The sequence below is a fragment of the Cherax quadricarinatus genome, chromosome 2 (assembly GCF_038502225.1).
Source record: "Cherax quadricarinatus isolate ZL_2023a chromosome 2, ASM3850222v1, whole genome shotgun sequence".
NCBI lineage: Eukaryota > Metazoa > Arthropoda > Malacostraca > Decapoda > Parastacidae > Cherax > Cherax quadricarinatus.
This window is the reverse complement of record NC_091293.1, coordinates 78,859,451-78,877,197: the sequence shown is the minus strand read 5'-3', so window position 1 is coordinate 78,877,197 and position 17,747 is coordinate 78,859,451. Positions and strand designations below refer to the sequence as shown.

The 17,747-nt window shown below is 43.8% G+C and overlaps 1 protein-coding gene across 5 annotated transcripts in view; it reads right to left on the bottom strand.

Annotated features, from left to right (window-relative positions):
• Positions 1-17,747, bottom strand: part of LOC128684267 (prestin-like) — a 125,838-nt gene that overhangs the window by 20,179 nt on the left and 87,912 nt on the right. For 4 of the 5 annotated variants that reach the window (XM_070089162.1, XM_070089154.1, XM_070089158.1 and 1 more), the window contains 2 exons: positions 10,370-10,642; positions 6,793-6,978 (listed from right to left, as the gene is read on the bottom strand). The exons of the other annotated variant lie outside the window; for it this stretch is intronic. In XM_070089162.1, coding sequence (XP_069945263.1) covers positions 6,793-6,978; positions 10,370-10,642 — 459 coding nt within the window. The remainder of the gene's footprint in view (positions 1-6,792; positions 6,979-10,369; positions 10,643-17,747) is intronic. 5 annotated transcript variants of the gene reach the window in all.

The window sequence follows — 17,747 nt, the reverse complement described above, 5'->3', positions numbered from 1 at the left end:
TTAGAAAACATCTTATCTCCCTGATACACCCCGTCAACTAACTAAACGAATACCACCTGGTGGTTCACACTTACACTCACTCACTCATTTGACCATAAACAGAAATATTAATCTCAATCTTAAAATAATGAATCCTGTGATACTCCAATACTGAAACTATGTACTGTGCCAAAACAAAAGCATTCACATTGCTAAACTCACAAACTAGTATTTAGTCACTTAGCCATAATACCAACTTACCTCATAATTTGTAATATTTTACAATTAAGAATAAAACTAAGTCTGCCCGAAATGCCTAGCCATGCTAAGCGTTCTAGTGGTACACTTTGTAATCACAATTTTACTACATGTAAACCACACAATAACCAAATTTCTGTAAACTCAGCATTGTAATCCTTATAGAGAATAAACTTTGAATTTGAATTTGAATTTGAATACTGTCCTCAGGGACAAATTGAATGACCTGATGAGAATGAAGGAGAGAATAAGCGATCTTGATCCCCATGATGCTCTGTATCTCCTCACAAGGTGTCTTACTATGCCAAGACTCACTTACTTCTTGAGGTGTGCACCCTCTTTCGACAACCCAACACTCGATGAATATGACACACACCTGAGATCAACTTTTAAGAAGGCACTGAACCTGTCACTAGAGGATGAGCAATGGGATCAGGCAACCCTCCCAGTGCGACTGGGAGGTATAGGGGTGCATAAAGCAATGCATGTTGCTTCACCTGCTTTTCTGTCTTCGTGTTTGGCTTCCAGTGCATTAGTCAAGAAGATAGTGCCCGAATGCTTGAGAGACTTGGTAGGAGCTCAAGACCCCAGGTTTACTGAAGCAGCGATTCGATGGGACACCCTTACAGACTCCTCCAGTAGACCAGCTCCTCCCAAACAGCACATACAGTCCCACTGGAACAAACCGATCATGGAAAAAATCGCCAACACAATGCTCTCCAATGCTTCAGGTTCTGTAGACTGGTTTAAGTCCTACCTTAGCAACAGGAGACAAATAGTCAAAATCAACAAAACAGAATCAGAACCCCTGCCGATAACATGTGGAGTTCCCCAAGGTAGTATTCTGGGTCCCTTATTATTCTTATGTTATGTCAATGATATGCCTATCAGTGTCAAGTGCAAACTCCTACTGTATGCAGATGACAGTGCTCTGTTAGTGTCAGGTAAAGACCCACAAGATATTGCTAATGTTTTAACACTGGAACTGGAGTCCTGCAGCAAATGGTTAGTAGACAACAAACTATCATTACACCTAGGGAAAACTGAAGCCATTCTCTTTGGCACGAAACATAAACTGAGAAGGGTAAATAATTTTAATGTTCAATGTAATGGGGAGCCCATCACTTTGGTTTCATCAGTAAAATATTTGGGAATCCCCTTTGACCCATGCATGTCAGGAGAATTGATAGGGAACAGTGTAGTAAAGAAAGCGAATGCCAAACTGAAGTTCCTGTATAGACAAGCACAGTGTCTACCTACTGAGGCTCGCAGGACCCTATGTCTAGCCCTTATACAATGCCATATGGATTACGCTTGCTCTTCTTGGTACTCTGCCTTGACAAAAAAACTGAAAGATAGACTGCAAATCACCCAGAACAAAATCGTAAGATTCATCCTGGGGCTGGGACCAAGAGAACATGTAGGCCAGGATGAATTACAGCAGTTGGATATGCTGAATGTTGAAGATAGAGTAAAACAACTGAAGCTAAATCATGTTTATAAAATTGCTCACAAGCAATGTCCAGAATATCTTGCTGTCAATTTTGTCAAGGTTGGGAACCAAAGCAATCATAGTACTAGGGGGAGAGAGCACAACTTTGTAGTACCCACAGTCAGTGGCCAGGCTTCAAACACCTTTTATTGTACAGCAATAAAGGAATGGAACAGACTACCCGCACATGTCAAAGCCAGTCATAGCGTGAACCAGTTCAAGAAGAGTGCCAAAAGGTGTCTGATGAATGTAGCTACAGAAAGGGAGGGGAATGATTTTCTATTTTTTAGCTAACATACGTGTAAATTTTACCTTATTCCTTGTAATGACCCTCGTATTGTAGATAGTCTTAATGACCTTGGTGTAGCAGATAGTCTTTTTAGTATGATAATAAGATGTTATCTTCATTGTAGAATAATAAGAAAATATTATAACCTTTATACTATAATAATAAGGTAAAAGGACCCCAATGGAAATAAGTCACTCTGTCTGACTTTTTTGGGTTATCCCAGGTTCTCTACACATATGCTGCTATGTATGATAATTCTATGTAACTGTATTTGTGTATACCTGAATAAACTTACTTACTTACTAGTCTCCTGGCAGTGAAGGCACCACACTCAGGAGATTTCCTGTTAGCTGTTCCCAATTCCTCCCTGGGCACTCGTCTCGACCCACAGGCCATTCGGATTGGTGTTGCTCTTCACCTAGCTGCCCCCATCCTCACCGAACATAGGTGTATTTGCAGCAGGGCGACAGCTGATCAATTCGGACTTCGTGGTCTCGTGTGCCACACAGCAGAAGGGAAGTATGCCAGACATGAGGAGATCAATGACATAATAAAGAGAAGCTTCGCCACAGCCCGTTGCCCAGCTCATCGGGAACCCCAAGTACAGAGGTCTGATGGAAGTCAAAAGCGTCCTGATGGAGCCACTATGCTACCCTGGAAGGATGGAAAGCAGATTGCCTGGGACTACACCTGTGCTGCCACATTGGCAGACACCTACTTGCCATACTCTGTAGTGGAAGGGGGTGGAGCTGCCAGCCACAGGGAGACCCAGAAGATCCGAAAATATGATGACCTTCCCCCTTGCTATAACTTCATTCCAATAGGGTCAGAGACCCTTGGAGCATGGGGCAAGTGTGCTCTAAAGTTCCTCAAAGAGCTGGGTGAAAAGCTCATCATAGAAACCAAGGACCACAGGGCGACCAGCTTCCTCTTTCAGAGACTCAGTGTTGCAATCCAGAGAGGAAATGCCTGCAGCATTCTGGGCACACAGCCAACCGCAGGGGAGCTGGACAAAGTATTCGAGATGTAGCTCTGAGTTACCTATGTTGTTTTACTTTCTGTTGTATTTTTGTGAATGTTTGGCCAATGTATTTTCTCTTTAAATAAAACATACTTGAAATATAGGGGGTGGTAGGAGAAAATTCTCAAACAGTTTCAGGGAGAACCTTGAGTTTTCCCTGAAGCAAGTTTATTCTTTTTTCTGAGGATGAGGGTCCCTATGACAGTTCTAGAGGTGGTACCTCCCTATATATATATATATATATATATATATATATATATATATATATATATATATATATATATATGTGTGTGTGTGTGTGTAATGGCAATTTCGTCTAACGGCGATTTTTGCAGTAAAAAAAATGCCTAACCAACGGCGAAAAACTAACCAACGACGTTTGTCCGGAACTTGTCAATGTGCCCAGAGCGCATCCTGAGCGGGCCCAGCCACTCCAAGAGTCAGTGTGCCATTGTTTACAAGCTTTCGGTTTCCACGTGTGCCTCCCATAAATTTTGAATTATTCCACTATTTCTTTTGCCTGTAACCGCTAAATAAGCCACCATGGGTCCCAAGAAAGCTTCTAGTGCCAAGCCTGTGTTCAAAAGGGTGAGAATTACGATGGAAATGAAGAAGGAGATCATTGAAAAATATGAGAGTGGAGTGCGTATAGCTGAGTTGAAAAGGTAATACAACAAATCACATTCAACCATCAGTACTATCTTGGCGAGCAGACAGGCAATCAAGGAAGCTGTTGTTGCGAAAGGTTCAAATATGTTTTCAAAACGGAGACCACAAATAGTTGAAGAGGTAGAGAGACTGTTATTGGTATGGATAAACGAAAAACAATTATCAGGTGATAGTGTTTCTCAGTCTATAATTTGTGAAAAGGTAAGGAAGTTGCATGATGATCTCATTAAGAAAATGCCTCAAAATAGTGCTGTTGCTGATGAATTTAAGGCCAGCAAAGGCTGATTTGAGAGATTTAAGATTCGTAGTGGCATGCACAGTGTGATAAGGCATGGTAAGGCAGCCAGTTCAGACAAAAATGCGGCGAAAAAATATGTGAAGAACTTAAAGGAATACATAGAGACTGAAAGCCTAAAACCTAAACAAGTGTTTAATTGTGACGAAACAGACCTGTTATGGAAGAAAATGCCAAACAGGACCTACATTACTCAGGAGGAAAAGGCACTCTCAGGACATACATTAATGTTATGTAGTAATGCTAGTGGTGATTGCAAAGTGAAGCCTTTATTGGTGAATCACTCTGAAACTCCCAGAGTGTTCAGGAAAAACAATATCTTCAAGGGTAATTTGTGTGTGCTGTGGAGATCAAACAGTAAGACATGGGTCACTAGGGTATTTTTCTTGGACTGGTTTTATGGTGCGTTTGGCCCCACTGTGACAAAATACCTCCAGGAAAAGAAATTGCCACTCAAGTGCCTCCTGGTAATGGACAATGCTCCTGCTCATCCTCACGACTTGCAAGAGGAAATTGCAGGGGAGTTTGGTTTCGTTAAGGTTACGTTTTTGCCTTCTAATACAACTCCTCTCCTCCAGCCCATGGACCAGCAGGTCATTTCAAACTTCAAAAAACTCTACACAAAAGCAATGTTTCAAAAGTGCTTTGAAGTGACCTCAGACACTCAATTGACCCTAAGAGAGTTTTGGAAAGATCACTTCAATATCCTCAGTTGTGTAAACCATGGGAGGGAGTGACTAAGAGGACCTTGAACTCTGCTTGGAGGAAACTGTGGCCAGAATGTGTAGAACAGAGGGATGTTGAAGGGTTTGGGGTAACCCTCAGGAGGCTATGCCAGTAGCGGAAGCTATTGTGTCATTGGGGAAGTCCTTTGGGTTGGAGGTTTGTGGCGAAGATGTGGAAGAGTTGGTTCAGAACGACGAGGAAGAAGTAACCACTGCAGACCTGCAAGAGCTTCAGGAGCAACAGCAACAGATCACATCTCAGGAATGTTCTTCAGAGCAGGATGAAGAGAGACGGAGGAAGATGACTTCATCAAGGATTAGGGAAATGTGTTCAATGTTTACAAATTTGCAAGCATTTATCGAAGAATTTTATCCTGTCACTGAAGTTGCAAGCCGCATTGGCAACATGTACAATGACACCCATGTGTCCCATTTTAGGGAAATCCTAAGGGCACGTGAGAAACAGAGCTCTCCGGACAGCGATATTGTGACTCTCAAGCTGGTCCTAGTGTCATTAAAAAACCAAGGAGGGAGGTAACCCCACCAAAGGACTTGGTATCTGAAGTCCTCCTGGAAGGGGATTCTCCTTCCAAGCAATAGACAATTTTGAATCTTCCCTGCTGCTGGCACATCACTCATCAACAACTCCACAATAAAGGTAAGTGGCATTTATTGTTTATTTTGCATGTCCCATTCCTTTCCATATAAGGAAATGTATATTTCATGTAAAATTTATTTTTTTCAGACTTTGGGGTGTCAGAAACGGATCTATTCTATTTCCATTATTTCTTATGGGGAAAATTAACTCAACCAACGGCAATCCCTCTGTAACAGATTAATGACGTTGGTTGAGGGTCCACTGTATATATATACATAAAAGAAAATAACATCTCAGAGCTACATCTCGAATACTTCGTCCACCTCCTCAGCAGTGGGCCGCTGGACATACGGTGGAGTGGGTGCCTCTGAGCTAATTTCATTCTACTCCCTGTTTGGTGTACTAACCTCAACGAGCCGTATTACCGTATGTCTTTGGACCAAGGGGAACACACCTAGCTTGGTTGGGTGCTTGGTTCTGGTACGATTGAGTGGTCCTGTGGGTTAGAGAGTCATAGGTTTTCGCTCACCATGAGGCAGGCCTAAACAACATGAGTTCGAGTCCTTGGCTAGTCGCAATGTTGTTATTGAGACCGAAGTCAGCTCAATTCAAAACCACGTCTGGGGAGACTGGTAAGGTTCCCCAAGTGACTCTCTAGACCACTCGGCCAGAGATGCCTTATAAGCTGGATACCCTTGTTCACAAGCAGTATTTCTTCCTTGCCCGGGTACATCAGTGGGTCACAAGCATGATCTAAAATTATTTCATTCTACTCCTGTATAGTCTGACATAAAAAGCGATTTTTATATCAATGCACCACGCATATATAGCCACAAAGAGGTATATACAGAGAAGGATATCAATCAGCAGGATTCATTTGCGTGCCGTCTATCTTCCAGTACCTCATTTTCTCTATCTAATAACTTCCCTCTTTCATCGGCTCTTTGCACTTCTTACCATTCTTTCTATTATTCGTCATATACTCCGCCCTCCTTATATCACTTCCATATTGTAAAAATTCCCTAAAATGCTAACCACTCACTTTACATCCACCAGCTGCTTCTCTTCCTTCCTACACCCACTCTCCTATGTTCACAAACTTCTGATGCACATTGCCTGATTAAATTTACCCAATACATCTTTGATATTGTATGCTGCGCAGGGCAATTCGTTTATAATTGCTACACTGCACTACTGTTAAGCATAACATACTTCCACTAATGGGCCACGCTCACCTGTGGCATCAGCTCCGCTGCTTCATCTCACCTCTGCTCTGGAATATAAGATCGGCCTACATACCTATGATTTAGGTTTGAGGGACTGACCTCCTTGTACAGAGGGTGATGGACTGATAATTTTAAAACTTCAACTGCTTCGAGTATTCAACTGAAGAAGTCTGTTTTGCAGGCGGAACGTTTTGTCAATAAAGATACCTACAAGTTGTAATTTATTAATATAAATCTCACCTTTGTTTGGTGGCTGGTGATGCCTGCTTCAGGCTGTCGCAGTTTTGGTTCCAGTAACTTAGTGGCAACAATGGCGGCTGGGTTCAGGCCCGTCACAGACATTAGTTGTTGACGGAAATAGTCAGCGTTGGCAAAGTGTAGTGGTCCAGTAAATTGAAAGATGCTTATTTTTGGAACCTCTAGTGCCTGAAGAAGAAGAAAAAAAGGTCGCATGCAATACATGCATGTTTGATTCACTAAATTAAATCACACCTCTCACCATGATGCCAGCTGTGACAGTGGACTAATTTACAGGTGTGTGTGTACTCACCTATTTGTACTCACCTATTTGTGGTTGCAGGGGTCGAGTCCTAGCTCCTGGCCCCGCCTCTTCACCGGTTGCTACTAGGCCCTCTCTCTCCCCGCTCCATGAGCTTTATCAAACCTCGTCTTAAAACTGTGTATGGTTCCTGCCTCCACTACGTCATTTTCTAGGCTATTCCACTGCCTTACAACTCTATGACTGAAGAAATACTTCCTACTATCTCTCTGACTCATTTGTGTCTTCAACTTCCAATTGTGGCCTCTTGTTTCTGTGTCCCCTCCCTGGAACATCCTGTCTTTGTCCACCTTGTCTATTCCACGCAGTATTTTATATGTCGTTATCATGTCTCCCCTGACCCTCCTGTCCTCCAGTGTGGTCAGGCCGATTTCCCTTAATCTTTCCTCATAGGACATTCCCCTTAGCTCTGGAACTAACCTTGTCGCAAACCTTTGTACTTTCTCTAGTTTCTTGACGTGCTTTATCAAGTGCGGGTTCCAAACAGGTGCTGCATACTCCAGTATGGGCCTGACATACACGGTGTACAGTGTCTTGAATGATTCCTTACTAAGGTATCGGAATGCTGTTCTCAGGTTTGCCAGGCGCCCATATGCTGCAGCAGTTATCTGATTGGTGTGTGCGTGTGTGTGTGTGTGTGTGTGTGTGTGTGTGTGTGTGTGTGTGTGTGTGTGTGTGTGTGTGTGTGTGTGTGTGTGTGTGTGTGCGTGTGTGTGTGTGTGTGTACTCACCTAGTTGTACTCACCTAGTTGAGGTTGCGGGGGTCGAGTCCGAGCTCCTGGCCCCGCCTCTTCACTGATCGCTACTAGGTCACTCTCCCTGAGCCGTGAGCTTTATCATACCTCTGCTTAAAGCTATGTATGGATCCTGCCTCCACTACATCGCTTCCCAAACTATTCCACTTACTGACTACTCTGTGGCTGAAGAAATACTTCCTAACATCCCTGTGATTCATCTGTGTCTTCAGCTTCCAACTGTGTCCCCTTGTTACTGTGTCCAATCTCTGGAACATCCTGTCTTTGTCCACCTTGTCAATTCCTCTCAGTATTTTGTATGTCGTTATCATGTCCCCCCTATCTCTCCTGTCCTCCAGTGTCGTCAGGTTGATTTCCCTTAACCTCTCCTCGTAGGACATACCTCTTAGCTCTGGGACTAGTCTTGTTGCAAACCTTTGCACTTTCTCTAGTTTCTTTACGTGCTTGGCTAGGTGTGGGTTCCAAACTGGTGCCGCATACTCCAATATGGGCCTAACGTATACGGTGTACAGGGTCCTGAACGATTCCTTATTAAGATGTCGGAATGCTGTTCTGAGGTTTGCTAGGCGCCCATATGCTGCAGCAGTTATTTGGTTGATGTGCGCTTCAGGAGATGTGCCTGGTGTTATACTCACCCCAAGATCTTTTTCCTTGAGTGAGGTTTGTAGTCTCTGACCCCCTAGACTGTACTCCGTCTGCGGCCTTCTTTGCCCTTCCCCAATCTTCATGACTTTGCACTTGGTGGGATTGAACTCCAGGAGCCAGTTGCTGGACCAGGTCTGCAGCCTGTCCAGATCCCTTTGTATTTCTGCCTGGTCTTCGATCGAATGAACTCTTCTCATCAACTTCACGTCATCTGCAAACAGTGACACCTCGGAGTTTATTCCTTCCGTCATGTCGTTCATAAATACCAGAAACAGCACTGGTCCTAGGACTGACCCCTGTGGGACCCCACTGGTCACAGGTGCCCACTCTGACACCTCGCCTCGTACCATTACTCGCTGCTGTCTTCCTGACAAGTATTCCCTGATCCATTGCAGTGCCTTCCCTGTTATTCCTGCTTGGTCCTCCAGTTTTTGCACTAATCTCTTGTGTGGTACTGTGTCAAACGCCTTCTTGCAGTCTAAGAAAATGCAATCTACCCACCCCTCTCTCTCTTGTCTTACTGCTGTCACCATGTCATAGAACTCCAGTAGGTTTGTGACACAGGATTTCCCGTCCCTGAAACCATGTTGGCTGCTGTTGATTAGATCGTTGCTTTCTAGGTGTTCCACCACTCTTCTCCTGATAATCTTCTCTATGTCTGTGTGTGTGTGTGTGTGTGTGCGTGTGTGTGTGTGTGTGTGTGTGTGTGTGTGTGTGTGTGTGTGTGTGTGTGTGTGTGTGTGTGTGTGTGTGTGTGTGTGTGTGTGTGTGGGTGTGTGGATACTGCTGTGGAGTAGCGTCACTTTGCACTGTAAATATGAGAGAGGCAGCGCAGGCTTTGTGAGTTGAACCTCACACTGTATACCCAGTGACCCTTGAGGTTCCTGCCCAGTAAGTTGAACCTCACACTGTATACCCAGTGACCCTTGAGGTTCCTGCCCAGTATGTTGAACCTCACACTGTATACCCAGTGACCCTTGAGGTTCCTTCCCAGTAAGTTGAACCTCACACTGTATACCCAGTGACCCTTGAGGTTCCTGCCCAGTAAGTTGAACCTCACACTGTATACCCAGTGACCCTTGAGGTTCCTGCCCAGTAAGTTGAACCTCACACTGTATACCCAGTGACCCTTGAGGTTCCTGCCCAGTAAGTTGAACCTCACACTGTATACCCAGTGACGCTTGAGGTTCCTGCCCAGTAAGTTGAACCTCACACTGTATACCCAGTTTGGGCAAATTTATTTAGTAAAAAAATGTTTTATGGCCGGTAACACAGTGGTCCCTTGAGTTACGGTTTTCCTCTCAAAGAGGAATTAAATTTTAAGTTATGATAAAAATCTGAAATACTGCCCAGTAAATTAAGCCTCACAATATGTACAGCAGATATGTTTCTGGTGATGTTATTAAACTATCTATGTAACCTTCTTAGTCACATCACATTCACAGAGTTACTCTACACGAATTACGAAAATAATCTTCAGTAGGAATTATCAGATGAGAGGTGTGAACTACTTGCAGGCTAATGACTGAGACACCTGCACAACACCTGCCTCAGACGAAGCCAGGTGTGTGGGTTGAAAGCCTCACCACTAAAGATACCCAGGTATCGTACATGTGTCTTGTTCATCAGAGTTTTCCTATTTAACGCATGTTAGTGTAAGTCTCAAGACCTGGAGAGTCTCAAAATATCATCCTGTCTGAAAACAGAAATAAAAGTTACAGAAGTGTTGACTGGGACGTCTTCCATTGGCCTGATTAAGTTCTATATAGAGCGAAACTTTGTTACAGTTGATCTGCAATAGGTGACATTTCTACTCAGAAAATAACACTTTTTTGTTACAACTGTTGTTACAACTTACCAGGGAGTACTCTTTGACGTTTAAGTAAACATCGGTGTTTGGAACACGTCCGAGACGAGCAGTTTTGGGTTCTTGTGAACGATAGAGCAGAACCACCAGTGATGTGACGATACCCAACAACAAGCCATAGTCTATGTCTATAATTACAACACCGAGGAAGGAAGCCAGCCATATCATTGCGTCGGGACGAGACACACCCCACACCCTCTTCAGGTCTCTCACCTGCATGAACATTCCCTTCAGTGCCACTACGATGATGGAAGACAGTACACACTGCCAAAAGGGAAATGTTAATATCATTGGTTAGGTTATCATTTATGTTTATATCAATGTTGGTAAATAGTTCATTACAATTGTCACATGCTTATATTTGTCCCTAGTTATGTGCCTCTGTTATCCTTTGAGTACCACCCACAGGATGGGTAAGTTTATTTAACACAGGTACACATAACTACAATTACCATACATAGTGGAAAATTACCTAGGATAACCAAAAAATAAGTGAGACAAAGTTTCTTATTTCAGTTGAGTTCCACCCACAGGATAGGTATATAACGACAACCACCAACAGGATGGGTATGTAGTGACTAACACCCACAGGATAGGTATATAACGACAACTACCAACAGGATGGGTATGTAGTGACTAACACCCACAGGATAGGTATATAACAACTACCAACAGGATGGGTATGTAGTGACTAACACCCACAGGATAGGTATATAACGACAACTACCAACAGGATGGGTATGTAGTGACTAACACCCACAGGATAGGTATATAACAACTACCAACAGGATGGGTATGTAGTGACTAACACCCACAGGATAGGTATATAACGACAACCATCCACAGGATGGGTATGTAGTGACTACTACCCACAGGATAGGTATATAGCGACAACCACCCACAGGATGGGTATGTAGTGACTACCACCCACAGGATAGGTATATAGAGACAACCACCCATAGGATAGGTATATAGTGACTACCACCCACAGGACAGGTATATGGCGGCAACCACCCACAGGATGGGTATGTAGTGACTACCACCCACAGGATGGGTATGTAGTGACTACCACCCACAGGATGGGTATGTAGTGACTACCACCCACAGGATGGGTATGTAGTGACTACCACACACAGGATGGGTATATAGTGACTACCACGCACAGGATGGGTATATAGTGACTACCACCCACAGGATGGGTATGTAGTGACTACCACCCACAGGATGGGTATGTAGTGACTACCACCCACAGGATGGGTATATAGTGACTACCACCCACAGGATGGGTATGTAGTGACTACCACCCACAGGATGGGTATGTAGTGACTACCACACACAGGATGGGTATATAGTGACTACCACGCACAGGATGGGTATATAGTGACTACCACCCACAGGATGGGTATGTAGTGACTACCACCCACAGGATGGGTATATAGTAACTACCACACATATGCAACAGTTAGGTATCTTTATTTCGAAACGTTTCGCCTACACAGTAGGCTTCTTCAGTCGAGTACAGAACAGTTGATAGAAGCAGAAGATACTTGAAGACGATGTAATCAGTCCATCACCCTTGAAGTTTTGAGGTGGTCAGTCCCTCAGTCTGGAGAAGAGCATTGTTCCATGGTATGAAACAATATGAAACATATTGTTTCAGACTATGGAACAATGCTCTTCTCCAGACTGAGGGACTGACCACCTCAAAACTTCAAGGGTGATGGACTGATTACATCGTCTTCAAGTATCTTCTGCTTCTATCAACTGTTCTGTACTCGACTGAAGAAGCCTACTGTGTAGGCGAAACGTTTCGAAATAAAGATACCTAACTGTTGCATATGTGTCTTACCTAACAACCTGTCGGTATTTTATACCATTTTAATGTTCAGTAACTACAACCCACAGGATGAGTATATAGTAACTACCACCCACAGGATGGGTATATAGTAACTACCACCCACAGGATGAGTATATAGTAACTACCACCCACAGGATGAGTATATAGTAACTACCACCCACAAGATGAGTATATAGTAACTACCACCCACAGGATGAGTATATAGTAACTACCACCCACAAGATGAGTATAGAGTAACTACCACCCACAGGATGAGTATATAGTAACTACCACCCACAGGATGAGTATATAGTAACTACCACCCACAGGATGAGTATATAGTAACTACCACCCACAGGATGGGTATATAGTAACTACCACCCACAGGATGAGTATATAGTAACTACCACCCACAGGATGGGTATATAGTAACTACCACCCACAGGATGAGTATATAGTAACTACCACCCACAGGATGGGTATATAGTAACTACCACCCACAAGATGAGTATAGAGTAACTACCACCCACAGGATGAGTATATAGTAACTACCACCCACAGGATGAGTATATAGTAACTACCACCCACAGGATGAGTATATAGTAACTACCACCCACAGGATGGGTATATAGTAACTACCACCCACAGGATGAGTATATAGTAACTACCACCCACAAGATGGGTATATAGTAACTACCACCCACAGGATGGGTATATAGTAACTACCACCCACAGGATGAGTATATAGTAACTACCACGCACAGGATGGGTATATAGTAACTACCACGCACAGGATCGGTATATAGTAACTACCACGCACAGGATGGGTATATAGTAACTACCACGCACAGGATGGGTATATAGTAACTACCACGCCCAGGATGGGTATATAGTAACTACCACCCACAGGATGGGTATATAGTAACTACCACCCACAGGATGGGTATATAGTAACTACCACCCACAGGATGGGTATATAGTAACTACCACCCACAGGATGGGTATATAGTAACTACCACCCACAGGATGGATATATAGTAACTACCACGCACAGGATGGGTATATAGTAACTACCACCCACAGGATGGGTATATAGTAACTACCACCCACAGGATGGGTATATAGTAACTACCACCCACAGGATGGGTATATAGTAACTACCACGCACAGGATGGGTATATAGTAACTACCACATGTAGGAAACTACAGCAGACCCTGAAGGTGCTCTCACATGTAGGAAACTATAGAACCTGAAGGTACTCACACATGTAGGAAACTATAGAACCTGAAGGTACTTGCACATGTAGGAAACTACAGAACTTGAAGGTACTCTCACATGTAGGGAACTGCAAGAGAGCCTGAAGGTACTCTCACATGTAGGAACTACAGGAGGCACTTAGGTACTTCCATGTGTTGTAAACTGTAGAACCAAGACATGCTACAAGATCAACTGAAGAAGCTATTAGTACTCCTCTGGTGGCCTGGTGGTTAACGCTCTCGCTTCACACGGCGAGGGCCTGGGTTCGATTCCCAGCCAGAGTAGAAACATTGGACGTGTTTCTTTCCACCTGTTGTCTATGTTCCCCATCAGTAAAATGGGTACCTGGGTGTTAGTCGACTGGTGTGGGTCGCATCCTGGGACACTGACCTAAGGAGGCCTGGTCACAGACCGGGCCGCGGGGGCGTTGACCCCCGGAACTCTCTCCAGGTAAACTCCAGGTAAACCACGCACAGGATGGGTATATAGTAACTACCACGCACAGGATGGGTATATAGTAACTACCACGCACAGGATGGGTATATAGTAACTACCACGCACAGGATGGGTATATAGTAACTACCACGCACAGGATGGGTGTATAGTAACTACCACGCACAGGATGGGTATATAGTAACTACCACGCACAGGATGGGTATATAGTAACTACCACCCACAGGATGGGTATATAGTAACTACCACGCACAGGATGGATATATGGTAACTACCACGCACAGGATGGGTATATAGTAACTACCACGCACAGGATGGGTATATAGTAACTACCACGCACAGGATGGGTATATAGTAACTACCACGCACAGGATGGGTATATAGTAACTACCACGCACAGGATGGGTATATAGTAACTACCACCCACAGGATGGGTATATAGTAACTACCACGCACAGGATGGGTATATAGTAACTACCACGCACAGGATGGGTATATAGTAACTACCACCCACAGGATGGGTATATAGTAACTACCACGCACAGGATGGGTATATAGTAACTACCACGCACAGGATGGGTATATAGTAACTACCACGCACAGGATGGGTATGTAGTAACTACCACGCACAGGATGGGTATATAGTAACTACCACGCACAGGATGGGTATATAGTAACTACCACGCACAGGATGGGTATATAGTAACTACCACGCACAGGATGGGTATATAGTAACTGCCACCCACAGGATGGGTATATAGTAACTGCCACCCACAGGATGGGTATATAGTAACTACCACCCACAGGATGGGTATATAGTAACTACCACCCACAGGATGGGTATATAGTAACTACCACCCACAGGATGGGTATATAGTAACTACCACCCACAGGATGGGTATATAGTAACTACCACCCACAGGATGGGTATATAGTAACTACCACCTACAGGATGGGTATATAGTAACTGCCACCGACAGGATGGGTATATAGTAACTACCACGCCCAGGATGGGTATATAGTAACTACCACGCACAGGATGGGTATATAGTAACTACCACCCACAGGATGGGTATATAGTAACTACCACGCACAGGATGGATATATGGTAACTACCACGCACAGGATGGGTATATAGTAACTACCACGCACAGGATGGGTATATAGTAACTACCACGCACAGGATGGGTATATAGTAACTACCACGCACAGGATGGGTATATAGTAACTACCACGCACAGGATGGGTATATAGTAACTACCACCCACAGGATGGGTATATAGTAACTACCACGCACAGGATGGGTATATAGTAACTACCACGCACAGGATGGGTATATAGTAACTACCACCCACAGGATGGGTATATAGTAACTACCACGCACAGGATGGGTATATAGTAACTACCACGCACAGGATGGGTATATAGTAACTACCACGCACAGGATGGGTATGTAGTAACTACCACGCACAGGATGGGTATATAGTAACTACCACGCACAGGATGGGTATATAGTAACTACCACGCACAGGATGGGTATATAGTAACTACCACGCACAGGATGGGTATATAGTAACTGCCACCCACAGGATGGGTATATAGTAACTGCCACCCACAGTATGGGTATATAGTAACTACCACCCACAGGATGGGTATATAGTAACTACCACCCACAGGATGGGTATATAGTAACTACCACCCACAGGATGGGTATATAGTAACTACCACCCACAGGATGGGTATATAGTAACTACCACCCACAGGATGGGTATATAGTAACTACCACCTACAGGATGGGTATATAGTAACTGCCACCGACAGGATGGGTATATAGTAACTACCACGCCCAGGATGGGTATATAGTAACTACCACGCCCAGGATGGGTATATAGTAACTACCACCCACAGGATGGGTATATAGTAACTACCACGCACAGGATGGGTATATAGTAACTACCACGCACAGGATGGGTATATAGTAACTGCCACCCACAGGATGGGTATATAGTAACTGCCACCCACAGGATGGGTATATAGTAACTACCACCCACAGGATGGGTATATAGTAACTACCACGCACAGGATGGGTATATAGTAACTACCACGCACAGGATGGGTATATAGTAACTACCACGCACAGGATGGATATATAGTAACTACCACGCACAGGATGGATATATAGTAACTACCACGCACAGGATGAGTATATAGTAACTACCACGCACAGGATGGATATATAGTAAGTACCACGCACAGGATGGATATATAGTAACTACCACGCACAGGATGAGTATATAGTAACTACCACGCACAGGATGGATATATAGTAACTACCACGCACAGGATGAGTATATAGTAACTACCACGCACAGGATGGGTATATAGTAACTACCACGCACAGGATGAGTATATAGTAACTACCACGCACAGGATGAGTATATAGTAACTACCACGCACAGGATGAGTATATAGTAACTACCACGCACAGGATGGATATATAGTAACTACCACGCACAGGATGGGTATATAGTAACTACCATGCACAGGATGGGTATATAGTAACTACCACGCACAGGATGGGTATATAGTAACTACCACGCACAGGATGAGTATATAGTAACTACCACGCACAGGATGGATATATAGTAACTACCATGCACAGGATGAGTATATAGTAACTACCACGCACAGGATGGATATATAGTAACTACCACGCACAGGATGGATATATAGTAACTACCACCCACAGGATGGGTATATAGTAACTACCACGCACAGGATGGATATATAGTAACTACCACCCACAGGATGGGTATATAGTAACTACCACCCACAGGATGGGTATGTAGTAACTACCACGCACAGTGTGTATCTTAGCTTATCACTCCTTATTTTCCACTGTAAATAACTCACATTAGTTGACCTCAATGGATTATTTTAGATTAAATTTACAATATCTTCTTTTCTTATGTCCTCAGACCCATGACCTGATTAGATTTTTTAGATTTTGCCACCGAAGTGGCTAGTTTATTGTGCACCAGATATCCATCCTGTGGACGGTAGTGCAAGAGCATATGGATACACAAAAGGCCTAGGAACTAGGCCCCAAAAGGGTGAACAGGTGTACATATGGGTTTTTATTTATCTACATATCTACAGTTCACTTATCTGTTACATGCAAATTTAGGAAATTTGCTTAGTATATTTCGTATCTTATTTTCATTAATAAGATATCTTGACATGTCACATAGGTTATTATACTGTCTGTCTCTGTGTTCCTCAATAAGTGGACAATTAAGCACATAGTGTTCAAGACAGTGACCATATGCCTGATCACATAATTTACATTTAGTTTGATCATCATCTGTGTGTCTCCCAAACTGCCAGAAGTACTTGTAACCAAGCCTAAGCCTGGCCACTACAACATCAGTCAGTACTTGTAACCAAGCCTAAGCCTGGCCACTACAACATCAGTCAGTACTTGTAACCAAGCCTAAGCCTGGCCACTACAACATCAGTCAGTACTTGTAACCAAGCCTAAGCCTGGCCACTACAACATCAGTCAGTACTTGTAACCAAGCCTAAGCCTGGCCACTACAACATCAGTCAGTACTTGTAACCAAGCCTAAGCCTGGCCACTACAACATCAGTCAGTACTTGTAACCAAGCCTATGCCTGGCCACTACAACATCAGTCAGTACTTGTAACCAAGCCTAAGCCTGGCCACTACAACATCAGTCAGTACTTGTAACCAAGCCTAAGCCTGGCCACTACAACATCAGTCAGTACTTGTAACCAAGCCTAAGCCTGGCCACTACAAC